This window comes from Odocoileus virginianus, chromosome 7 (assembly GCF_023699985.2).
Source record: "Odocoileus virginianus isolate 20LAN1187 ecotype Illinois chromosome 7, Ovbor_1.2, whole genome shotgun sequence".
In the NCBI taxonomy this organism is placed as follows: Eukaryota; Metazoa; Chordata; class Mammalia; order Artiodactyla; family Cervidae; genus Odocoileus; species Odocoileus virginianus.
In genome coordinates, this window is record NC_069680.1 from 16,293,368 (window position 1) to 16,320,438 (window position 27,071).

Consider the following 27,071-nt stretch of genomic DNA (forward strand, 5'->3'; position numbering starts at 1 on the left):
ACACAACTGAGTAACTAATTTTAGGGGGGCTTCCCTGGTGACTCAGATGGTAAGGAATCTGCCTGCAATGCAGGAGACCCAGGTTCGTTCCCTGGGTCAGGAAGATCCCCTGGAGAAGGGAATGACAATCCACTCCAGTATTCTTGCATGGGAAATCTCATAGACAGAGGAACATGGCGAGGCTATAGTCCATGAGGTCACAAAAGAGTCAGACATGGCTTAGCGACTAAACAACAACATAGAACCTTAGGGGTGTGATCCTTCCTATAGGGATGGGGGGCTTTTAGACCAGGGGCCTGTTGCTTGGTAAAGCGTCAGGCACAGATTCCATGTGCCTCTGAAACTTTAAACAAAAGCAGTCACAGGTCTCTCATTGATGCCCACTGGAGAGATGCCTGGAGACCCACCTATGCACTCAGATCATACCACAAACATTATGATGACTTCTCTGTGGGCTCATTTGTAACTTAGTTTTATATTCAGGTATCATGACCCCAAAAAAGTGTGGTCAATATTATTGCCATAGATTCCAGGGAATCCTTCATAGTGCTTTCCTGGTCTGGTCTAGATTTGTTTTTCTTTACCCGTCAGTGTTGAACACCAGTCCCCAGCACAGGGGCCTCCCTGGCGGCTCAGTGGTACAGAATGCCTGCCAATGCAAGAAAGTCAGGTTCAGTCCCTGGGTTGGGAAGATCCCCTGGAGGAAATGGCAACCCACTCCAGTATTCTTGCCTGGGAAATCCCATGGACAGAGGAGCCTGGAGGGCTACAGTCCACAGAGATGCAAAAGAGTCGGACACAACTTAGCGACTAAACAACAATAATAAAATCCCCAGCACATCTTGTATTGTTATTCCCATTTTCTGAAGGAGAAACGAGCCCAAAGATGGTGAGTGACCCAACTCCCCAGCCAGAACTGAGACTCAGCTCTGGTTCGACTCCTCACCCTTCACAGGAGGTTTGCTCGGCTATGTGCACTGTCTCAGGGCTTTGACTTCTTTTCCTGCTGCGGTTCTCAGGGTGACTTGGGGTGCGCCTGGGCTCAGCTGTAATGCAGTTTGACTTCTTCCAGGATCAGAAGCTAGCGGACAAGTCTTGTCAGGTTTGCCCTGTTTCTCTCAGCTCATCCTCAACAGGGGGCCTTGCAATTAAAATGCCTGTTTGCTCCCATTTCTTAGCTTTTTAAACCCTAGAATTTAAACGCAAGAACTCTAGGGCTCCAGAATCCTCCTAGGTAGAGAGTCACAAAAATATCTGCACAGACAAGAGGTTGCAAATTTGTGGCTTGGAATACATGCTGCTCACAGCCCATGTTTTATTGGCAGGTAAAAGTTCAACCTGAAGAGTGTTTCCATTTCCTTTGGGTTGCTGGTGACATTTGAGAATCAGGACACTTCATATAATAATACAGACCCCAGTTTTTCCTGAAAATCAGACAGTCTAGTAACATGGGCTTCCATTCTTATATGACAGGGAGGGGACAAGGAACTACTGCTTCTGGTATTAGAAACTGAAGACCCCAGGTCCCCCAGGTCCCAGCATGCTCTACTTTGGACCCTGTCTCTGTTCGATGGGTTACCTGTCCAGTACCTGTCCAGTTCTACCTTGGAAAGAGAGAGACAAACAAGGAAAGAAAAGCAGAGAGCATGCTTGTCTGATTATTGTTCAGAAACACTGTGGATGCTGAAATATTAGAGTCAGTTCTGGGTGGTCAAGTAACAGGGCTCCTTGTCTGATTAATTCAAGAATCCATAACCACATGGCCCCCAGGACCAAACAAGGGCTTTGACCAGAAGACACAAACCACCCTTTTCAAAGCCTCAGTGCTCCAGAATGTCAGTCTCTTTCAGACATAGGAGACAACCCTCCTTCATGCTGTAACCCATTCAGAATCTTATGGAAAAAATAAGTACTGATTTGCACTGCATGTACTTACAGATTAAAAAAAAAAACCTGATCCTAAGTACAAGTCCAACTCATTAGCTTTGGTGGCGTACGCTGGTATTTAGGGAAATCAGGTCGCAGGAAATCGTATGTGTATGTAGGCACAGATATATTTATATTTTCAATTCATTAGAGTTTCCTAAATGCAAAAGCAATTCTGCTGTCACAGAGAAACAGCATGGCAGAATATTCGGCAGCCGGGATTTTAAATAAAACATGCTTTTTCTTCATAATTAATATAACAAGGTTTCCTGGCTTAGGACTTGGCAAAGATCCCAGGAAAAATGGGGGAAGGGGGCTGTTGTGACGTGCTTGTGACAAAAAATTCCAGGAAGAGTTTGTGCTGAGCGAGCTCTCCTCAATCACTTCATAATTTGAAAAAAAAAAATTTTTTTAAACATATTGACAACAATGGCTAGTAATCACTGTAGCAAGTATTTATTAAGCTTATTAAGTCTTTACTATATGTCAGACATTGTGTGCTTTATATTTATTACCTCACGTATAGCTTCCCCACAGCCCCATGAGGTAAGGACTGCTGTCATCCTCATTTTGCAGATAACAAACTAAGCTTTAAAGAAATTAAATAATCTGCACAGATGGCTGCCCTGTGAGGTTACAGAGCTGGGATTCAAACCCAGGATGGCTTGATGCTGGTCCCAAATTCATAACCTCCGTGTTAGAGGTTGCTGTGACAGGCACTACCCTGAAACTACTGAGACTTCCTATGTGGGATGGAACGTGTCCAGAGGGACAGTGGCCTCAGATTCCAGCTTCAGGCAGGAGAAAAGTCACTCCCACCTGGAAGCTTCTCCAACAATCCCTGAAGCTTTTCTTGCCAACACGAGAGGGATCAAGTCTTGCTAGATGGCTAGCCCGTTAGCTCAGGGCTTTGAAAACTTTAGTCATGAATGAATCCATCTTTAGAAATTTTGCCAAAGCCCAAACTAGTTTCTTAATACTTTCTGTCAACCTAAGTAGATCTATTTTTAAAGGAAATGGTCACTACTATCAATTGGAAAATCAAAGAAAAGGAAACAATGATATTGAATTCCAACTGGCTACAGTTGTCATTCTAAAACTCAGAGCGGAACTCTGCTTTCTCTTTGGTAGGAGGGACGATTAGGACGAGTGGCTCAGATGGTAAAGAATCTGCCCGCAATGAGATCCCTTGGTTTGAACCCTGGGTCGGGAAGATCCCCTGGAGAAGGAACTGGCAACCCACACCAGTATTCTTGCCTGGAGAATTCCATGGACAGAGGAACCTGGTGGGTTACAGTCCATGATCTCACAAAGAGTCAGACATGATTGAGCAACTAACACTTCACTTTAGAAGAGAAGGACTTACCAGCACCACCCCAGTCTGTCTTTGTTATGGGATTGGGAGAGTTTATAGTAAAACTGAGAAGGAAATGGCTTTCTCACGCTGTGTTTTGATGTGATGTCTCTCCATAGCCAGGCACCACCCGAATCAACTTGGATACCAACAGCAATTTACATCCCACACCAGGGAAAACACAGACGTAAAGACAGCTTCGGGGATGGAATTGGTTGCTATTTGTGGGAAGTTACTTTCCTGGGAAAGTGAAAAAAAGTGAAAGAGATAGTTACTCAGTTGCGACTGACTCTTTATGACCCCGTGGGCTATAGCCTGCTTGCCAGGTTCCTCTGTCCATGGAATTCTCCAGGCAGATTACTGGAGTGGGTTGCCATTCCCTTCTCCAGGGGATCTTCCCAACCCCGGGATCAAACCCAGGTCTCCTGCATTGCAGGTGGATTCCTTCCCTGGTCTGAGTCCCCAGGGAAGTCCGCTTCCCTGGGAAGCCCTGGGCTTTTCCTGAGAACTGATTGGCCGAGGAGGGGAATATCAGGGCTCATGCCCATGTGGTGGGCCTCAGACACAAGGCCAACCCATGCTTTTGTTTGTTCATTTGCCTTTTCAATGGGCTCCCAAGAGCATGACCACATCCAGAAATGAGTGTTTTTTCCCAACCTCCTCATCCTGGATGGTCTCATGCCCGATCCTTCGGCCCCCTCCCTGCAAGCTCCTGGGATAACCCGTTTGCACCAGTGTCTCTCACCAAGTGCTTATGTGAAGAGCAACCGATTGCAAATGCTGTGCAGTCCAGTCCCCAGCTACCTGAGCAGAGGTGGTGCAGGTGGCTCTGGGTCGGGCACAGGTGACCGCCTCAGAGGGAAGGGATCCAGCCTTGACTTCCTCCCCGGCCTGATCCACTCGTGTCCTCACAGGAGTGCATCATCCCACTGGGCCTGAGCTTCTTCCTCTGCTTGTAAAGGGTCTGGGCCAGCTCCTCTTCACCTCCTGGCTCATCACTGTGGTCCTGTAAACAGCTTCGCCCAGTCTCCCAAGAAGGAGACCACCCAGAGGGACCACTGGCTGCTGCTTCTCCTTTGGCCTCAAATATTCCTATTAGAACCGTTCCTTCTTCCCTCCAGCTCCAGATGAAAGCAAAGCCACAGTGAAGCCACTGCTAGGATAGCATTGCACATGTGCAATGGATACATAGTTCATGTGCTAAAGCAAAGATGAGATCTCTTGTGACCACAAAGGATGGAGCGGCACCACTTCACTCCTCTCAGGATGCCTAGAACCTTTTAAAAATGAAAAATAGCAAGGATTGGTGAGGATGTGAAAAAATCAGAACCCTCATTTATTGCTGGTGGGGATGTTAAATGGTGCAGCCACTGTGGAAGAGTGTGGTGGTTTCTTAAAAAGTTAAACAGAATTACAATGTGATCTAGCAATTCCACTTCTAATATCAACCCCAAAGAGTGGAAATTAGGGACTCAAACAGGTACATGTACACCAATGTTCAGAGCAGCCTTATTCATATAGGCAAAGGATATCACAGCCCAATTGTCCATCAGCAGATGAATGGATAAATAAACTGTGATGTGCCCTGGAATACTATTTAGCTATAAAAAGGAACATAATTTTGATATATGCTACAACATGGATGAACCTTGAAAACATTATGAATAGTGGTGACATAAAGCCAGTTACAGAAGGACACATATTGTATGATTCTACTTATATGAGGTACCTAGAGTAGGTAAATTCATAGTGACGAAGTACAATAAAGGCTACTAAGGGCTTGGAGGAGGAAAGAAGAGAGCTATTTCAAATTTATTTATATATTTTGGGCTGTGCTGGGTCTTCGTTGCAGTGCACGGGGTTTCTCTAGTTGTGGCGCTTGGGCTTCTCATTGTGGTGGCTTCTCTTGTTGCAGAACACAGACTATAGCTGCAAAGGCTTCAACAGTTGTGGCTCCTGGGCTCATTTATGCCAAAGCATGTGGAATCTTTCCAGACCAGGGCTGGAACCAGTGTCCCATGTATTACAAGGTGGATTCTTAACCACTGGACCACCAGGGAAGCCCAAGAGTTATTATTTAATGGGTACAGAGTTTATATGTTGGGGATGAAGAAGAAGTTTTGGCTATTGATAGTGGTGATGGTTACATAATACTGTGAATGTAATTAATGCCACTGAATGGTATACTTAAAAATGGTTAAAATGAAAAAATAGTATTTGTATGTATTTTACAGTTTTAAAAAAATGACTGAGGCTTTGCATAATTGTTCATTTCATGACATAGCTTGTTTGCAGCAGGGGCCAGAGCAGAAGGATGGTGTGAGGGAGGCAGCAGTTGGAAAGGTGACTGGAATATCGGCAACCCCTATCCTCTGTCACCTCCACCTCTTACCCTAACCTTGAGCCCTTGGTCCAGCAGTGGGGGCAGACCCTGCTGAGCTATGCACTCCTGCCCCTGGCTCACTTTCCAGCCCTGCAGCCTCACGTAACCACAGTGCAATTCTCTCCTGCCCAGCTGCCTTTAGGAGCAATGCAAATCCTTCCCCGGTGTGGTGACATCTGATCTACCACCAGGGCATGGTAGAACATCCAAGGAGAAAGAGATGGCTGGGATATGAGTTCCAATCTTACCTACCAGGTGAAAGGTTGTTCTGCTGTAGGCTCATTTTAAGTCAAGGTTCTGGCCCCAAAGGTCAGGTCTAGCCCCACCTCTTCTCTCTACTGCTGGCCATTCCTCTGAGAACATGTTGCTGTTGTTGCTCTTCAGACTCCCAGTCGTGTCCGACTTTTGCGACACCATGGACTGCAGCACGTGGACTCCCTACCCCTCACCATCTCCCGGAGTTTGCCCAAGTTCATGTTCACTGCATCAGTGATGCTGTCCAGCCATCTCATCCTCTGACACCCTCTTTTCCTTCTGCCCTTGATCTTTCCCAGCATCAGGGTCTTTTCCAGTGAGTCAGCCCTTCACATCAGATGACCAAAATACTGGAGCTTCAGCTTCAGCATCAATCCTTCCAGTGAATATTCAGGGTTGATCTCCCTTAAGATTGACTGGTTTGATCTCCTTGCTGTCTAAGGGACTCTCAGGAGTCTTCTCCAGCAGCAGTTCAAAAGCATCAATTCTTTGGCATTCTGCTTTCTGAGAAAATGTCCTAATAGTTAATTCCTGGAGACCATCAACACAGACTTTTAGTCTCTGCTTTTTTGTTTTGTTTTGTAGAAGGTTAAAATTGTAAAAGGTAGAGGAAGAACCTGAGTTGAAATAATCACTAGATTAAAGATAGGACAGAAGAGATTAGACCACAATGCCTTCCACCCCCAAGGAGATTATGCTATAAGTCATAGGATTCCTCTCTCTGCCCCTCCCTGCCTTCCCCACCAACCATCCTTAGCCTAGAAGACACCATATTACACTCGCTGGTGACTGGGTTAGGGGGTAGGATGTTAACATTACTAGTAATTTGCTTCTAACTCAGTTCAGTTCACTTGCTCAGTTGTGTCCGACTGTTTGCGACTCCATGGACTGCAGCATGCCAGGCTTCTCTGTCCATTACCAACTCCCGGAGCTTGCTCAAATTCATGTCCATCCAGTCAGCGGTACCATCCAATCATCTCATCCTCTATCACCCCCTTCTCCTCCTGCCTTCAATCTTTCCCAGCATCAGGGTCTTTTCCAATGACTAAGTTCTTCACATCAGGTGAAATATTGGAGTTTCAGCTTCAGCATCAGTCCTTCCAACTGGGGAAGGCCAAAGTCCTGAGGCATGGATCCATTGTGAAAGCCCGATTAGAGATGGACCAGCAGTTGGATCTCAAGAGGTCTCACTGAATCTACTGCAAAACGTCTACATTTCCATGTGCAAGAGTAGCTATTCCGAGCCCTCTCAGAGGAGCTGGGGCAGCTGTGACCACTCAGCCCTGGTGAGACTGGGATACACATGATGGAAGAAGCAGGCAGTAGCTGGTGCGCTTTTCGATCTGGGTGGGGATGTTTGCTGAGACGTGTTTGTCACAGTGAACCGGCTGAGGTTCCAGCTGACTTTTGTGCCTACCTTGGATGTCCCTGGAGCCTAGCGGCCCTTTCTGTGTCTGCCGGGCCTGGGCTAGTCTGGGTAGGACCTGCAAAAACTTTCCAAGGACAGGGGCCCAATCTCTTCACCAGACTGAGGGCCCCGCCTCTCTTAGCATTAGGTGGCTCTCCTACTTCCTTCTCCACCCCTTCATTATCATGTTTGCATGCAGTGGGTCCCTCATCCCTCACACACCGGCTCTGGCATAAGACTGGCTCCATTCTACTCCGGCTCTAGCATTTACTAGCTGAGTTACTTTCGGTAAGCTAACGTCTACAATGGACATAATTATAGTACTCCAGTTATCGAAGATTATGTACAATAAAAGAGACAAAATGCACATAAAACATTTAGCACAGTCCTTGGCAACTGTCAGGTCTTAATAAATGTGAACTGAGATCACAGTTGTCCCCTCCTTCTCCCCATTTTCCTTGTTTTGCATCAGTGATCTTCCTCTTTGGATTTACAAGTCCCAGGAATAAGAATTCTTATCCTTTCCCTGTCTCTCTGTAGAAACAGAATGCATTATTGGGATGAAAGTAGGTAGATGCTGTCTATTCACAATCCCCATGCCCCGCCCTCACCCAGGTGAGTTACAGGACCCAGGTGTACAGCACAAACAACTGGCAATTTTTGTGGCCTTTCTGGTTTGGTCCAGCCTGATGTCGCGACTGCCAGTATCCACATTTCCACCACAGCCTCTTTTCTGCGGGTGGATCCAGTGACTCACGAAATAAGTGGGCCTGCTTCGGACTCCTGGGACCCCTTGACATCAGCCCAGGGTGCACAGCTGGGAGGCAGCTGCTTCAGACTCCCAGAGCCCGTGGGATCTGAAGGGCCCCTAGCTCGCGAAGGTCCCGCTTTCTTTTTGTTTAGTTTCCATTTGAGCTCCAGGTCCGGTTCCAACTCCTGGGAAGGGCACGTCTTCCACCTGCTGGCCATGAGCAGTGCAGCACCCAGCTGTTCCTCAGGCTCCAGTTTGCAGTTAAAATGTGGGGCTCTGGCCTGGCGGAAGTCCTGCAGGTCTGGATGAAAGCCTGTAGAGAGGGACAGCCTTGGCCTCCAGAATGCTTCATGGAGAGATGGAGAGACAGACAAAGGACTGGACCAAGCCTGAGCTGACTGGCTGTGACGAGGATAAGATTGAAGGAGGGGGTAACATTTGTTCTCAGGGTCCCCTCATTCCTCTTCTCTTCTACCCAAGCCCAGAGGTATATCAACGTCAGACACTCCCCAGGCCCAGAAACACCCTGAGACCTGAACCTGCCCTTCCTCTGCCAACTTGCCCTCACCTCTCTGAAACAGGCACACTACAGGCAGCAAATGACATCTCTCTTTCTCTGTATCCTTTCTCCTCCCCAACTTTTTATTTTATAATTTGTCAAACCTCTAGAAAAGTGGAAAGAATAATACAGTGAATACTGTTCACCCAGACAGATGCAACACCGATCATTTGCCATAGTTGCTTTCTGCCCTGTACATACGTTTGATTTGGTTGGTTGGTTGATTAGTTGGTTGGTTTGCTGAATCTTTTGCAACTAAATTACAGCCATCCCACTCCCTGCTTCAGGACCTTCTTAGAACAAAGACATTTTCCTATAAAACCACACTTCCATTATCACACTCAAGAAATGCAACATTGACACAATAATACTGTCTAACCTAGGTCTATATTCAAATTTCCCAATAGTCCCAATGATATCCTTCAGGGCTTTTTTTAAAAAAAAAATCTAGGATCCAATCAAGGATCCTTCAGTGCATTTAGTTGTCAGGTCTCTCTAGTCTCATTTAATGAGTAACAATCTTCCCAGCTGTTTCCTCTTTTATGACATTGGCAGACTTGCAGAGTTGAGGCTAGCTGTTTTGCAGAAAGCCCACGGTTTGTGTCCGTCGTGTTCTTCATGAGCAGATTCAGGATAAGCATTTTTGTCTAGACGGTTGTGCCCTTCGTACACCATGTCGGAATGCATTCTTTCTTCTTACCGTTTTACCTAAAAATGACTGAAGGGGCTACAGTGAAACGGAAAACTAAAGCTTCTGCTGGGGGTAGGGGAAGCAAATACACCAAACTGCCTAGACTGGGTACCAGGAAAATGCATCACGCTGACAGCAGCTTCCTGGCCACTGAGAACCAAACGGAAGCCTGTCAGAAGATGGAACTTCTGTTTTCTAAGTCAGAGGTCAGCAAACCTTGCCTTCAAAGTTCCAGACAGGAAATATTTGGGACTATACTGTCTCTGTCACAACTGTCCTACTGTCCTACCATTATAGCATCGAAGCAGTTAGAGTCAGTATATAAGCAGGTGGGCGTGGCCATGTTCCAATAAAACTTTATTGGCACAAACACAATCTGGCTTCAGCCTAAGGGCTGGTTTTTGTTTGTTTGTTTGTTTTGGCTGATCTCTGATTTAACTGGAAGAAAATATTCCACCTATTAAATAAATAACACTTTCTCTTTTTTTCTGATGTACTGAATTTTAAAAACAAAGGGGACAACAGAGGATGAGATGGTTGGATGGCATCACAGACTCAACGAACATGAGTTTGAGCAAGCTTCAGGAGTTGGTGATGGACAGGGAAGCCTGGCATGTTGCAGTTCATGGGGTCACAAAGAGTCAGATATGACTGAGTGACTGAACTGACTGACTGCATTTTAAAAACAAAGTAAACACTGTTCCTCCCATTATCTATTTTTTCAGCAAAACTATGTTGAGGCATGCCATAAATGCCAAACCCTGTGCTGGATAATGGCTAAATACATCAGTGGTGAAACAGAAAGAGCCTTGATTTTCTAGAGAATCAGAGTTTGATGTGAGCAACAGATAACATGTAAATAAATACATATAAAATTCTAAGCTGTAATGGGGACTGTGGAGGAAATGAATGGGTGCAGAGACAAAACTCCGGGGGTGTGTCATACTGATGGGGGAGGTGGGGAAGATGCAGAGAAGATGACATTGAGGCTGACACGGTGCAAGGGAGGAATGGTGTGGCAAGCTATCTAGGCGGAAGGATCAACAAGTGCAAAAGCCCCAGGGAGGGAGGAGCTTGGCTGGTGCCAGTTTGAACCCAGGTCTGGTTGGAGCATCAGGAGAGAAACAACATTTGGAGAAAAGGGTCTGGGATGAGGTTCATAGGTCATGGCAGGTGTTTCTATTTTGTCCCAGGAACAATGAGGAGCAACTGGGGAGTTTAAGCATCTGTCCATCTCCAACCTTAAAGAGCTGTTGTGTGATAATCGCTCAGTTGTGTCCAACTCTTTACAACCCCATGGCCTGTAGCCCACCAGGCTCTTCTGTCCTTGGGATTTCCCAGGCAGGAATACTGGAGTGGGTTGCCATCCCCTTCTCCAGGGGATCTTCCTGACCCAGGGATTGAATCTAGGTCTCCTGTATTGCAGGCAGACTCTTTACCCTCTGAGCCACCAGAGAAGTCTAAGGCAATCACCTAGGCATGGGCCTGAATGTGAATCCTATCACAGCTGTGTGACCTCTGAAACTCAGTTTTCTCCTCTGTGAAAAGGCTAATAAAAGCCTCTTCATAGGGTTGTAAGAGTTAAATGCAGCAGTGGATAGTCAGGTAGAGGAGACACGCAATACATGGTGATCACGGTAACCGAGAAGATGGTCAGTACCTGGGCAGCCAGGTTCCAACACGGGAACAGGTAAGTGCAAGCGCTCTGCATCCATCCTGGGGAGAAGGAGTGATGTTTCAGATGCTCAACCAGCACAGGAAGAGTGGGGAACACGGTCAGATAGGCCTTACCACTCTCCAATCCACACCCCTACGCCCCCAGCCATCAGAAAGTATCTAGTGCTGCTATGCCCTGGCTATGACTCCAAAACAGCCCTTGGGCTCACAGGAGCTCGGGAGAGAGCCCAGCCAGCTCAGAGAACTCACCCTTGCTCCCCTCTGTGTGATTTTCTTTTTCAGTTCTCCCTGCTGTCTTTTCTCACAGACCCGGACCCAGGTGAGTGTGCAGACTACCCTGGGGCTGCCCGCCCCACAGGCTAGTTCTGGGATAAGAAAGGGGGCCCTTCGTGTGAGTGTGGGTGTGACCCCAGGGTTCCAATGTTTCGGAAGTGGCTTGGACCCCTTTGAGGATTTCCCCAAAGAAATATACTCCCAGGCTTTTATGCGTCCACACACAGCATTTCACACAATTTTGAGTTGACTGATGTTCAGTCTCAGGACTCCAAGAGAAAAACTGCTCAAGTAGCTAAACCCCTTCACTTCACAGAGAAGGAAACAGGCTCAGAGAGGGGAAGCAACCTGCCCCAGTTCACACAGCCTATTAGTAGCTGAGATAAGACACTTTGCCTTGGCGAAGGGAGGATGTCTTGAGCAAGGGCTCCAGGCAGGCCAGCCCTGTGCTACCCCGCTCTCTCCACTCCTTCAGTGGGAGGACAGCAACTTTCTGTGGAGAGGGTGGTGTCGTGTAAGCAGGCTCCAGGCTGGCCCATCCCTGCAGATGGCCTCCCACCAGCAGCCCCGTGGGATGCTTCTCCCCCGAGTTTGTTTCCTCAATGCCCTTTCAGAAAAGCTCTCCTCTCACAGACACACCTGCCACCGCTCACCTTCTCCCCATCCTGTCTCCCCTGCCTGGTACCCTGGGCTGAGCAAAGCGGCTCCCTCCTGCCATCTGGTCCCCTCTGGATCTCTGTCTCCAGGTCTGAGACTCTTTTTGCTGCTCTGAGACCGAAGGGAGATAACTCCACTCACTACTTCACTGGGGGTGGGGGGTTAGAACACATCCCCCACTGGTATTGCCCCCATGTTGGTCACCTGCAGAGGACACGAGCCAGGCACAAGGAGACTACAGTCACGTCTCAGCTTTGGATCAAGGGTCTCTTTGGAGCAAAGATGGCACTAACCAGGTCAAATTCAGCTTGACAATATTCTCTGGCAGCAAAGCCCTACATGGGCAGACAGACTTGTGTTGGCTCAAGGCAGGTGACCTTCTCCCACCCCATGTGCTTGGGGAATGTTTGTGAAATTGGCACGAAATACACATGAGTGTGGCATGCGGGGGTTTGAAAGGATCCGGGTCTTTCCTCAAAGCACAAGAGAGTGTTGAATTCAGCAACATGTAATTCCTTGGAAGGATCCTATTTCAGGGAGGACTCCCTCAGATGGCCAGACCAGCAGTGTCCACATGTGGAATCCAGGGAAGATCCAAAGTCAAGAGATGGGATGAGCTGCCCCCACCCCAGCCTTCTGCACAAAACTGCTCAGGCACCACTGAATGGGCTGCTGTAGTCTGGGTGCCCAAGAAACGGAGCTGCAGAACTGTGGGGTTGCACAGAGGAAGAAAACAGGACGTTGAAGACTCAAGGGACCTCACTCTCTTCACGTATTTGAAAAGCTGCCCCATGCTTAGTCCATGAGGTAGCCTTTGTGGGAGTTAAGAGGGGTATTTACCTCAACACACTTTACTGCCACCTGCCAGAAAGTTGCAGAAGACTGGATTGTGCCATGAACAGTGTAAAGAACATGGACTATATGCATGGTTTTGCTGAACAGACATCACAGAAAAGGGACTGGGGACATTCTATGCATCCACAAAGCTCTCAGTTTTAATTAAACAGATTGGAAACTATAGTGTCAGATTTGATCTGCGAATAGTAGATCATCAGAGTTCTCAAAAAAAATCTCAATGGGCTCTGGGGCTCTTGGAAAATAGGGCGTTCTCCATCCCTGGTGGTATTCAAGCACAGGCTGAAAAACCACTTAATGGACATGAATTTGAGCAAACTCCAGGAGATAGGGAAGGACAGGGAAGCCTGGCGTGCTGCAGTCCACGGGGTCTCAAAGAGTCGGCCACGACTCAGCGACTGAACAACAACAAAAATAGGGAGTGGAAAGAGTGGGGTTTAACACGCTGAGTTTCTGGGCTTTATAAGAACTCTGCCAATGGCTTCTGAGAGTTCAGTGAGTGGAAGAAGGGACCTTGGAGCAGGCCACCCACAGGTTCCCGAGTCCCTCTCAAGGCGTTCGGTCAGCCTGTGGCTGTGGGATGGGGTGAGATGTCGTGACTGGGTCTGTTTGCAAAGAACAGGTTAGGTTCTAAAGACTCCTCTGTTTGTGTCTGATTTAATTTCATCTGAGGGTTGTCCTTTGATGGAATTTTGTCAGATTCCCCGCCGGCCTTAGACAATGGTGGGGCCAGAGATACACTGTGCTCGTGTCCACGGGCAAGCTGCTGCTGTGGTTGATCCTGAGTGGTGAGGGCCTGGCTGGCACAGAAGGAGCCAGGACACAGTCCCCAACGGGTGGCAAAGGAGGTGGTCATCAAACCACACAGACTCTGCCCATCTCCCCAACGCAGGTGACGCGACAGCCCACAAGCCTATGGAAATGCCTCTTCAAAGCCAGCTAGACTGGGCCCAGCAACACAGGCTGAGCGCATCCATCAGCTGTCCTTCTGCCTGCCAGCAAGGGTCTCTGCTGGGCTTGCCCTGTCAGCCGGATTGGAAGCGTCAAATGCAGGCCGACAGGGCTGGGGTTTGGGGGCGGCCCTCGGAGGAACAGTTTGTGCCACAGTGATGGATGGTGCCAACAGGGACGGCATTCCAGGGATTTCTACTCCGTTCCACACATCTGGCGAGCTCTTTAACCCAAACAGCTGCAGAGCCCCACCCCAGGCACTCTGGAGTTTTTCTGTAGGGACCACGATAATCCCGGTCCAGGGACCTGGAGCACACGCCAAAGAAGATTTCCCAATGCGTGTTACTTCCTGGAAGCTAAAACCCATGGACTTTCAGGAAACACAAACCCACGAGAGGCTCCTGGGCTCATAAAAAGCAAACTAGACTTGGAGTCAGGTAGACCGGGGTTCTGACATCATCTCTGCCCTAACTTTTCCTTTCCTGTAAAATAGAAATAAGAAGACCTATGCCATAGGGTTTTGTTTAGTTTTTTAAAGGTTAAACAGATTGTGTGAAACCACATTTATTTAGTATAGTCAGCAATACATAGAAAACAGTGAGTGTATAATAACCTCTTATTTGGATTTTTGGAGTTAAGATACTCTTACCATTCTTCCTGATAAATTCTAAAAGCAGATTCTGATCATTAGACAAATCCACAAGCGGTTCTTTTTATACCTGATATGAAATGCTTCTGACAGCTGCCCCATTCTTCCCCCAAAGCTTTCTCCTTATTCTATAGACTAGAGAACGTTTCTGATAATCTGTATTTGAACCTGGAGTGATTTTTTTCAAAATCTACCAATGGAACCAAATTTCACGTCAGGCTGCATGCAATCCCTCTCTCCCCAGGTAAGCCCCTGGACAAATTTCTATACTCCTGTCAAGCTCATCAGGCACTGTCTTCACCAAATATGGATCACCCAAATCTCACAGTTTCTCTCCTGAATTTTCTGTTTACTCTAAACCAGACAGACACCATCTTTGCTGGCAGAGCCGTGTGCCCACTGTGTGTGGCTGATCAGAAGGAAGGGAGGCTTGGGCACTGAGGGAAAGCTTGATCTATCAAATACATATGTCAGGGGCTCACAGGGCTCTGTGCTGGGCACTGTGGAGTAAAAAAGAGGAATGGACATGGCTCTTATTCTTAAGAAGCCAACTATGTAGCTGGAGGAAACAAATCAGATAGACTATGTTAAATACGAAATGCAAGAGATATGCCCTCTGAGATTGAGCCATGCAACCCAAAGTCCTGCAACCAGCTGAGCCATTGAGGAGTTCTAGTGTCTAAAAGTTGTATCCCACCAGCAACTGAATATTAATCAAGCTGTGTGGGTCTGTTTGTTATTACTACATGATGTAGGCGACCCTTGAATGATTTGAGAGTCAGGGATGCTGACCCCAATATAGTCAAAAATCTACTTTGAGTCCCCCTCACCCCCAGCTTAACTTCCCCGGTGGCTCAGCAGTAAAGAATCGGCCTGCAATACTGGAGACGTGGGTTTGATCCCTGGGTCATAAAGACCCCCGGAGAAGGAAATGGTAACCCACTCCAGTATTCTTGCTTAGGAAATCCCATGGACAGAGGAGCCTATGGTCCCTGGGGTCGCAAAGAGTTGGATATGAGTGAGAGCGCGCGCGCACACACACACACACACACACACACACACTGCCTTGCTTAGCAGGACTATAATTCAACATCTATGTGTTTTACTCCCTCCTTAGCTTCACTGAGGGGTGAGCAGGCCTTGTAAATAGAGTTGGATTCAAGTCAAAACCCTCCAACAGACATTTCATCCATCCCTCGTCATCTGGAAAAATCATTCCATTCCATCTATCTATAAAAACCTCCCCTCATTTCCAAATATCTGCAACGGTCTAACCAAGATCAGCCAGTCTGACCCTCAACTGCGGGAGTGATGGGAGAAATTACAGGAGCAATTCAACGGCACTTATCTATAAACACCTGTTGGAAAAACAAAAATCAATACTCCAAAGAAAAAAGGAAGAAAGAAATGGGGCCATCAACTCATTACCAAACCCATTGTCTCTGCAAAATGTCAGTTTGAAATCTTTCATGTCAAATTCAGAAAAACATTTTTCCCCCTCACTCTCTCCCTCTCTTTCTCTATTTTATCAAGCTAGCTGGAAAGAAACTTGATTTGCTCCAGGAAGACAATGGCCTTATCTTCAACCTAGATCCTCATGCCTGGGAAGGTGGCCTCCTCTGGGAGCATTTTCATAGTGGGGAAAAGCGGCTCGAGCGAAATAAAGAGGAAGCAAAGGGAGTCTTGACTTGACACTGTGATAAATGAGGTGAAACTTTGGCAAGGAACCAGAGTTGGCGTATTCAAAAAGGAAATAAAAAGATAGTTCCATTTTAATGGGAAATATAAAACAGCCATTGTGCAAAAGTCGATTTTTCAAAGGCCAGAGAGATAAAGACTATCAGGGAATGACTGAGAGACCAGTAAGATAATGTGATTGATAATCAGGCTTAGGTAAAGTGGCATCCTCCGAGCCATCAGCTGGCTCTGTGGGAGTGCCTTTTCAAGTCGGCTATCTGCCTTTGCCCCTACGTCATTATCATATGCATCTCCGGAGGGCTTTCTTGCAGCTTCAGCTTGCCAGCTTGCCATACTCCTGCCAGCTGGAGAGAGCAAACTCAACCCTACTTCTCTTAAATCCCAAACTTCTCTCTGTCAGCCACAGAGCTACCAACATCTTCCAAAGCCCCAAACAACAAACAGCTTGGGTCCAGCCTTACACACACCTGCTTTTCCCAATGGTCTGGTCTAGTGTGAGATTTACCGCCATGGACAAGGCCGTACACTGCCCTTTCTCTCAGTGGGCAAGATCTGTGGACCTTCCCAAGGTTGTTCTTGGGTGATTCCTAATTAACAGGCTGGATATGCAGTGGGAATGACTGGACCCCTTTGCCAAGGGCAAGTATGAATTCTCTGAAGCATTGTGAGAGGCCCGCTGGAGAAGTTGAGAGTGTGCAATTTAGGGGTTATGCGGAGGTAAGCTGCTTAGTTCATAAGCTACCATCTGTGTGTGACCCTGGACAAGTTACTGAACCTCTTTTAGACTCGGGTTTCTAAGTTTCAAGTAGAGATAATAATACACTTCCTAGATTTTCAGGAGAATGAAATGAGATGGTTCATGTAAAATGCTTAGTACAGAGCCTGGTACATAGAAAAGACTCAGTAAATATTAACGGTTATGACGACTCTATAGAAATAACTTGGGAGCAGTTTGATGCTGTGACCGAAAGGGAGGTGACAAATTTCTTTGACTTGATTGAGCTGAAGTGACTGGTAAAGTCCACTGAGAAATTTCATTCACAGAACCACCCAACAAGGCACCCAAGTACCCCTGGATCTGACCCTGGGCAGATCTCGTATAGCAACTTGGAGGATTCCTAGACCCCAGTCATCTTCCTGTTGTTACAGGTGAGGAAACTGAGGCCCCGAGAACACAGTTGGCTTGTGTCCCAGGTCATGGTCAGCGAAAAGCCAGAACTTGACATCTTCTGCCCATTTCCGGTCACATGCTCTTGAACTTGCCAAATGCCAGTACTGGCTCACTGGGTCATAACAACCCCCCAAATGAAAATTCACAATGCCTGACCCCTTCTATATACCCTATCAGTGTCAGAAGCTGAAAAGACATAAGAAGCCTCTTTTAGGACCTAGAAATCTTTGGAAAACGGGGCTGTCAATGAAATAAAATGGTGGCTTTTTAAGTCTAATGATTAGGGTTTCTTCTGTCCTGTTCCCACATCTGTAGATTGGACTCCTGACCAGTATGAGTACAGCCAAGAGGATTATAACCAGCAAGAGAATGCCAGCACTATCCCTGACAATTCTGACAACCCTGACTGGTACTACGAAGAGGATGGTGGGTACCAAAGCTGTTTGGGGGCCCTCCCGAAAGGAGAGCAGCATACCTAGCGGGGAGTTTACCTATGACCATATGCAGCGGCTCTCCCCCTCCTCTCTGAATGGCATCATAAAATAGGTTTTGAAAAAAGTTATTTAGAGTGGCTTTTTTTTTTTTTTTGGTTAGAATCATATACTGTGAAAACTGGGGAGGTTGTTAGAGACCATCTCTTCCACCCTCAAATGACAGGGGAAGCAAGTGAGGCCAAGAGAGGAGCTGACTTAGCCAAGATCACACAGCAAGTTAGTGCATCGTCATCCAGGTCTCCCGACCCTGTGGGTTAGAGTCATGTTCAAAGTCATTCCCAGAGCTTTCATGACATGCGGGTCCTAATTATGCAGAAGAAGTTCAGTTAGCATCAGGCATCAGACTGTAGCTAACGCACAGCTGGCGTCAGGACTTCCCTTTCACCTGCGCTGGGTTTTCCTTTCTCTTTTCACTCTTCGGAAGCTTTGCACGGTTGTTAGGTTGTGTGTGTGTGCATGTGTGTATTCCCACGTGTGCTTCGGCCACATTTGTTTTTGTTTCTGTGGCTTCTTAACCCACGCAAAGGGACAGAAAGGAAAATGAGAAGCTGGGCCTAAGCACAGGCACGTGACTAAACCAGGAGAAGGAATGGGAAGCACTTAGCAGCTGGAATAAAAGCTGTGTAACTGCGAAGTGGCCTGGAAGGCAGGGCCAAGATCCGGGGCATCAGGGGAACATCAGAAGGGACCATCAAAACAAGAGCCAGGCCCAGGGATCCTAGTTCCTGAACCAAAGAACAATGTGTGTGAACAGAAGGATAAAGAATTCCCCAAGGGAAGATCCATTCAGACAACCATGAAAAGCCAAAGGCACAGATGAAATATGACAAAATCTAACTGAACAAGTAGTTGAAGAAAGATGAAGGCCACTGGGTCATTTCCTCCTCGCCGTCAATTCTTCTGTCCCCCTCTTGCCTTTGGTCTTCTTTCCTGATGTTCAGAAGGCTGGTGTTTCATTAGGGGTGGGTTTTCGTTCCCCACTCCTGACCTCCACCCCTGGGCACTGGGAGTAGGGGAGGTCTTCAGGCTTGTGAAATGCCTTCAGCATCAGAGACAGACCCCGTGGCACTCCCAGCGAGACTGGGAGGAGAGAGACAGTGATGACGGGAAAGGGGAGTTACTCCAGGAGAAAGGCCCCATCCAAAGCCAGGCCGAGGGAGACAGGCACGATTCCTTCTCGCCTCTCCTCTTACTAACCCGAATCCCTCCCTCTGCCCTTGTGATGGCAGTGTTCCTGGCTCTTTAAGGGCAAAGCATGTTTCCCCCTTTCCCTGATCACTGGCTCTGTAGTTCCTCTCTTATTGGGGGCAGGAGGCAGAAATCCAATGAGCGAAGGGGGGCGTCTCACCTGCTTTTCGTTGCAAACCTTGACTTCTGCCCATGTGCTTTAGACCCATGCCTGTCCAACCCCTGCACACGTGGTGGGGACTGCCTCATCCATGGGACCACCTTCACGTGCCGCTGTCGGGACCCTTTCTCTGGAAACAGGTGTCAGAATGGTGAGTGTACCTTCATCAGATCCACTCTTTCCTCCAAGTTGAATAACAGGCATTTGTTCCTGCAGTTCTAGGGTGGTCATGAAGGCTCTCAGAGATCCCATGGAAAGGCTGAAAACCACACATATTATATTATGCATAAAGGATTCCTCAGCCTGGTCAAGGCAACATCTCCCTGAGTCCTCATCCCCACGTGTTAGATTGGACTAATATATCCATTCCACAGATGAGAACACTGAGCAGATAAGAACTGGATCCTGACCAGGGCTCATTAGTATTGTTGTTTGGAGCGTTTAGACCAACTTCAACAGAAAAGTGTTCTCAAATAAGGGAGCAGGAAGGTGCTCAGGGCACATGAGGCCCAATCCTGTTTGAGAAGGGAGAGCAGAGTATACAGGGGACTTGTGCATGGTCACACATCTAGTTAGGAGAAGAGCAGGAATTAGAGATCTGGAGCCTGATTCCAGCTGGAGGCTCTCTCTTCCTGCCATCCCTCACTCATGGAGACTCTGATAAAAGCTGTGTCTGCCTTTAGTGACCTCTTGTGGGCATAGCATGAGGTGATAACGTATTGGGAATAGAATTCTTATGGGCCAATTATAATTCTCTTAGAGAGAACCTGGATTCTGTCCTATCTAGTGACCATATAGCTGGGGTGGGGGAGGCAGTGAGGGTTTTAAGGTTGACATCTTTTCTCTGTGCCCTTTTCAATTATTCCTACCATTTTCTTAAAAAAGAAAATTCATGTATTTATTTGGTTGTGCTGGGTCTTAGACTGGGCATGTGCAATCTTTAGTTGTGGCATTCGAACTCTTAGTTGTAACATGTGGGATCTAGTTCCCCACCCAGGAATTGAACCTAGGCCCTCTGCACTGGAAGCATGGAGTCTTAGCCCCTAGGCCACCAGGGAAGTCCCTCTTATCATTTTCAACCCTACAAAGTCTAAATAAATGCTTCAGGATGGTTTGGGACATCAGGCACAAACACAGCATCTGAGTTTATCCCTCCACTTCTTGGAAGAGTGACAAAATTGTAAATGGAACATAAAATCAGCTATAAAGTGGAGAAACTCAAATTGCAGATCCATTTGGATTTTTTGAAGGTTTAAAATTATCAAAGTGCTTATAAAGATAAAATAATGAAGGCTATGAGCACTAGGAGCTCATAAGGAACTGGGAAGTAATCATCCATGACCCAAGGATAAGGGAAGTTTTCTGGGGAGGTGGGGGGTGGGGTGAGGGATGGGGGATGGGTAGCATGGCGTTTCAGGACCATGGACAAGGGCACATGCTCTACCAATCACCATCACTACTTCCCCCAGGACCACCTCCTAAATATTGTACTGTGCAGGTACCTCTCAATGTAAAATGTGCCCCAAATAACATCCTGGACTTTGACAAAACTTCTCTATTGATCTCCCACAGTGCAAAACAAGTGCAAAAACAACCCATGTGGCCGGGGAGACTGTCTCATTACTCAGAGTCCTCCTTACCACCGCTGTGCCTGCAAACACCCTTACAGGGGTTCAGACTGCTCCAGAGGTAAGTACTAGAAGCCTCTTCAACGCTAAGCTCTCTCTACCCAGACTTATGCCTGGGATGTCAGTATCCTACTGTGTGAAGTCCAGATACCAATCCAAAGTTTGGTGGCATTCAAGATGGCCCTTTTAACTAAGACTTTTTAATATTCATTATCCCTGGAGAGTCCAGGGGGAATTGACTAGTCTGTGTGCCTTCCCGGAAAAAATCATCTTGAAACGCACTTCTAGGAAGTAAGCCCTGGCCCATTCCTAGAATGAGTCGTGTATATTTATTCACTGCTGTGAGTCAGACATTGTCCCAGGAGATTTACATTCTCCCACAGACACTACAAGAAAGAGTTTTACAGATGAAGAAATTGAAGTTCAGTGAGGTTAGCTAACTTGTTCATGGTTACACAGCTATCAAGGGGCAGAGCTAAGTTTCAACCTCTCTCAGACTGGCCCCAAATTCCTGTTCAGTCCATGCATCTTGTTATTCCTTACTGAACAACCCATCTACTTATATATTCATTTTTGCTGGCCTCCATCATATTGCTTCACCCATGTTTGTTTATGTTCTGAAGGTGTGTGTGTATGTTTACTAGCATGTCAGTGGGTCTCTCTTTCGCCTTTGGTGACCCATCTTCTGTGAAAGGATGGACACCAGAAAAGTGCCACCAGCATCTCCTCATCAGCTCAGATGTAGCTGCAACTCCTCCTAAAGAGTCTTCCTGGACCCACTCCCTGTGTTCACAGTGGTTCCCGTGTGCAGGCCAAATCCCTGCCAAAATGGTGGCACCTGCTCCCGGCAGAGACGGAGGTCCAAGTTCACCTGTGCCTGTCCTGAACAGTTCAAGGGGAAACTCTGTGAAATAGGTATGGGTCTCTACCACCACTTCTCCAGAATCTCAGAACCACACAGGAGACTTCTGGAATCCTTTATCTGTTGGGGACTTGGCAGAACAGGATTCAAGTCAAGATTCCCAAGCGCTGCTATTGCTTTAGCCTTCCAACCAAAGGGCATAGGGTGTGTTGCTCCATGTAAAGGATGTAATAAATGGGGATATATGTAGGCAAGTCAAATACACCTGGGCATCCTTGGTCCTCAATGCACCTACCTTAATGCACCTCAGTGCACCAGTTCTTGTTTGAGCCAAAATTAAAGAATTCAGTTCCCACCACCCCCCCCCAACCTGCATCCCTATTATATTCTGTGTTTTTAAGCTGGGTTGAAGGTGGAACATTCTCAAACCACCTTATTTCTGGGACCTGTGGTGAAATCTCTGGGTGATCAATATTTAGGCCCAGTCCTCTCACCACCTGATATACCTGGCAAGTCCTTTCCGGGCCAGGCACGCCAGTTGGCCTCAGCCCTCACATCCCTGCCTGCTCTCTCCGAGGTCCTGATGACTGCTATGTTGGTGACGGCTACTCTTACCGAGGGAAAGTGAGTAAGACAGTCAGCCAGCACTCCTGCCTTTACTGGAACTCCCACCTTCTCCTGCAGGAGAATTACAACATGTTTATGGAGGATGCTGAGGCCCATGGTATTGGGGAACACAACTTCTGCAGGTAAAACTTACTTTCCTCTCTCTGCTCAGTCTTGGCTACTTGTCAGGGTGACGATTTGTTTGTCCTTTCCCCTTGCTCCTAGTTTTCCTGAACCAGCTTAGAGATTTTGGAATGAACACTGAAACTCATCAGCTTACTATCAATAGGAAGATTTTCCAACTCAGTATAGGTTATGTTATGCTGTTGTAACAAACAACCCCAAACCCCAGATGCTTGAAAACATCAGTGTTTATTTCTCACACTGCGTGTTTCATGTAGGTTGGGGTGGGGGTATTCTTAACCCAACAAAGTTACTCAAATATCCAGGGAGGGCAAGGAGAGGCTGGAACATGGAGTATGAGATTTTTACTACCTCGAGCTAGAAGTGACACATCATTTTGGCACACCTATTTCATTGGCCAGAAATAGTCACATGGTCCCATATAAACTTCAAGGGAGAAATGGAACATCAAAAGAGAAAATGAAAGGTTTGGTGAGCCTTACAGTCTCTGCCACAAGGATGTGCAGGTTTTCCCAGATAAGAATAATGCTATTTCCATCCCTGGTGATGACTAGTTACCTTCATCCCCATCTGCTGCCTCCAGACCATTCTGTTGCCTTCCTCCCTCTGCTCATTGTCTAACCAAGGCCAAGGACATTCTATACGGTCTCCATATAGAAACAGGGATTTTGTGTATGGCTTTCAACTGGTTCCATTAAGCAGAAGGATTTCCCTTGTGCAACACACAAGTACCCTTCCACTTTCGTTGACCTTGAGCTGTTCCTTCCATGGGATTGTCTTCAGGGTAGCCTCTCTCAGAGAATTCTCAAGCTCCGAATTTGAAACTTTGGTCAAAGAAACCCTTCTCTCACCCTGTTTCCATAGTTATTTCATGTTCCTAACAAAGAAGGATCTTCAATAGGGATCTCATTTATTTTCCTGCAAAAAAATTTGTGTCTTGTGGATCTGGCATAAAGCTTGTGAACTACTTCCTGGTTATTGAGATTCCCCTCCAGAAGTTAAGACTTGGTCCCAGAGCTATAACAACCCTTATATGCCAAGCTTTGCTAACCTGTTGGAGGAATGGAATAGAAGGTAGCCCTGGGTGTTGGGGGCAGAGGGTGCAAGAACTTGATATTCTTTTACCCAAAGGTCCTTTAATGAAGTCCAGTGGGTTCACCAAGCCCTGACTCCGGCTTACTTTGTTCATTTGTTTTTTTAGAAACCCAGATGGAGACAAAAAACCCTGGTGTTTCTTTAAAGTAAACAATGCAAAGGTGAAATGGGAGTACTGTGATGTCCCCGCCTGCTCTGCCCTAGGTAAGACCTTGGCTGTCCCGAGGTCCGGTAGTGGGGAGGTTGTAGATCTACAGACAGATATTCCTAGAACTCGCTCTCTCTCATACCCCTACCCTCCCTCCAGACCTGCTTCACCATTTGCCATCCTAGTGGCAACCCAACTCCCCGACGCTCTGCTCGCAGGTCGAGCAGACCTGGGCAGCTTTGTAAACTCAGGCCCCCTGGCTCCCAGTTAGTGCATTCAGCAAATACTGATTGAATGTGCCACGTGCCAGGCGCTGTGCCAGGCCTTCAGTTTTCAGTGGTGATCAAACATTGGCTGGGCCTTTACAGCCTCTCAGGATGCAACATGGACTGAGTTCCAGCTTCACGGTCTTTCTGAAACGCTGCCTTGGTCCACTTCTCTACCCACATCTGAAGCTATGCACCCTCCTGCCCTGATCAGTGGAATTACTTCCATGAACAGTTTCATTTTGGGGCCTTTGCTCTGTCCCATATATGCTCTTGTCCATATCTAACCATTCTTTGAGAATCACCCCAAGTAATCACTCCTCCTGACTCAAATGGTAAAGAATCCACCTGCAATGCAGGAGATCTGGGTTCAATCCCTGGGTCAGGAAGAGCCCCTGGAGAAGGGAATGGCTACCCACTCTAGAATTCTTGCCTGGAGAATTTCATGCACAGAGGATCTTGGTTGGCTATAGTCTGTGGGTCACAAACAGTCTGACAAACGGGGCAACTATCACTTTCAATCACTCCTCCAGAAAATCCTCCATGATCTACCAAGTGAAGTGTTATCTCTCACTCCTTTCAAACCTCATGAAATAGACTGGGCACCACCCATACAACTCTCATTGCTGTTTCCTTTGGTTGACAATTATCTGTGCAAATGTCTCATCTACCCAACTCATCCCCTGGAGGAGGAAATGGCAACCCACTCTAGTGTACTTGCCTGGAAAATCCCATGGACAGAGGAACTTGGTGGGCCACAGTCCATGGAGTTGGACACAACTTAGCAACTAAACCACCAGAGATGGATTTCTATAATGATACTTATTTGCACATGTTTTATTAAAATACTATTGCTATACAGTGTTATGTAAGTTACAGGTGTGTACTAGAAGGATTCACAATTTTTAAATGTTGTACTATATTTATAGTCATTATAAAATATGGACTATATTCCTCCTGTTGTACAACAAAATAAATGCCCTGTAGTTTATTTTATACCTAATAGTTTGTGCCTTTTAATCCCTTACCCCTGTCTTGCCTCTCCTCCCTCTGTCTCCCCACTGCTAAGCACTAGTTCATACTCTAATAGAGTCTGCTTCTTTTTTGTTACAGTCTCTATTTGTTATATTTTTTAGATTCCATATATAAATCATATACATTTTTATGTGTTTGTATACATATCAAAATAAGAAGGAAAAAGCAATGTCTTCATCATTAATTCTATAGACTTGCTTTGTGTTAATCAATGTGCTCAACAATTTTTTAAGGGTATGTATAAGCATGCAGACTTTTTTTTTTCCCACTATACTGAGTGGACTTGTAGGATCTTCCGTCCTCCACCAGGGATTGAATCTGGGCCTTTAGCAGTGAAAGCACAGAGTCTTAACCACTGGACCATCAGGGAATTCTGCCGACAAATGTTAATGCACATGCACCCATCCTGTATGCACCAGTACAGTCTCTTAGCTCTGGACACTAGCTCAGCTTCTAAGGCAGAGCCATACCTCTGATAAGGTCCTCCTGAGAACCTAGAGGGAGGGTGGAAGTGTGGTTTATTTCTCTTGTGTTTCACAGACGTTGCCAACCCAGAGGGAAGACCCGCGGAGCCCTTGACCAAGTTTCCTGAGTTTGGGTCCTGTGGGAGAACTGAGATAGCAGAGAGGAAGGTCAAGAGGATCTTTGGAGGCTTTAAGAGCACGGCGGGCAAGCACCCGTGGCAGGCGTCCCTGCAGACCTCGCTACGACTGACCGTCTCCATGCCCCAGGGCCACTACTGTGGGGGGGCACTGATCCACCCGTGCTGGGTGCTGACTGCCGCCCACTGCACTGAGTAAGCGCCTGCTGGGAGCAGAGGCCAGGGTGGCCAGAATCCGCAGCGGGTGCTGTCCCCTTCCCATCTGATCAGCATCTTGACAACTCTGGCCGGACTAGGGAGTCTGATCTAGCTCCAAGGGCAAAAGCGTGTCTCCTTAAAACCAGACAACAGAAGAAAGCTCCTGTGTGTAGAATGCTTACCACATGCATTACATGTGTTATAACAGTCAAGTCTCAAAAAAAAAAATAAAATAAAAAATTAAAAATTAAAAAAAAAAGCAAAACAGTCAAGCCTCAAAACTGACGGCTGAATGACCAGCAGGAGAGCTCTGTGAGCCAGACCATGATTACAGATGAGGATGCCACGGGGCGAGAAGTCAAGTCATCTGTCAAAGGTCACACAGCTCACGGGTGTGGCTCCAGCCTCTCAAATTCCAAGACTAGTTCCTGATCATCATACTTTCCCCTTACAGGATAAAAACCAAATATCTAAAAGTGGTGCTTGGAGACCAGGACCTGAAGAAGACGGAATTCCATGAGCAGAGTTTTGGGGTACAGAAGATATTCAAGTACAGCCACTATATTGAAATAGATGACATTCCCTACAATGATATTGGCAAGTCTCTTCTATCATGGCTTTCCTGTTTCTCTTGTCCTGGGATGGATTTCTCTACTGACAGAAAGTTGAGGCTTGGTTCTGGAAGGTGATCTAAGCAGGTCTTTCATAGACCCTGTAAGGTAAAGCATTTCTTCCAGGGCGTTTTAGTTTTGAAAGGTCTGTGTTAGTATTGCAGATAAATGTGCACAAACTTTTAAACTGAGGGCTGGAACATCCGATGCAAAGAACGGTGTGCTGCGCAGAGCTCAGTCTTGAATCCCTACTCCCCCACTTACTAACCGGTTTCACCCTTCTAAGTCTCAGTTCCCTCTTCTGTGAAATGGGACACTGATGTCCAACTGTTCACTTCCTGTGTGCTAAGTGACATGATGTACATGTGTCCCAGGTACATCTGGCACCTGGTAGGCAACGATGTACTTAAGCTTCTTGCTCCTTAGTTCTGTATCTTATTTCTTCCTTCACACACTTCTCACTCTCCCTCTTCAACACTGTGCACACGTGCTAAGTCGCTTCAGTCGTGTCTGACTCTGTGCGACCCTTTGGACAGCAGCCTACTAGGCTCTTCTGTCCCCAACATCTTTTCCCCCCTTAAAGCCTGTTTTTCTAAAATGGTATTCGAAATGATTTCAAACTCAGTTATTATTTCTTAGTATTACTCTCAGCCTGAAATGTTATGACTCCTCCCCAGGTGAAGGTTAAAAGCATGAAATAATAACTGAAGAATTTGGGCTATCGGGAGTGGGGTTTTCCTATGACCGCCTTCCAATCAAGCTAAAGCTGATGTTTCT

General features: G+C 46.9%; 1 protein-coding gene across 1 annotated transcript in view; it reads left to right on the plus strand.

Annotated features, from left to right (window-relative positions):
• Positions 1-27,071, plus strand: part of HABP2 (hyaluronan binding protein 2) — a 34,865-nt gene that overhangs the window by 2,883 nt on the left and 4,911 nt on the right. The window contains exons 2-10 of the mRNA XM_070470215.1: positions 11,287-11,323; positions 17,574-17,684; positions 19,144-19,251; positions 20,673-20,789; positions 21,524-21,643; positions 22,168-22,339; positions 23,542-23,639; positions 25,425-25,680; positions 26,138-26,280. Of these exons, the coding sequence (XP_070326316.1) occupies positions 11,287-11,323; positions 17,574-17,684; positions 19,144-19,251; positions 20,673-20,789; positions 21,524-21,643; positions 22,168-22,339; positions 23,542-23,639; positions 25,425-25,680; positions 26,138-26,280 (1,162 nt within the window). The remainder of the gene's footprint in view (positions 1-11,286; positions 11,324-17,573; positions 17,685-19,143; positions 19,252-20,672; positions 20,790-21,523; positions 21,644-22,167; positions 22,340-23,541; positions 23,640-25,424; positions 25,681-26,137; positions 26,281-27,071) is intronic.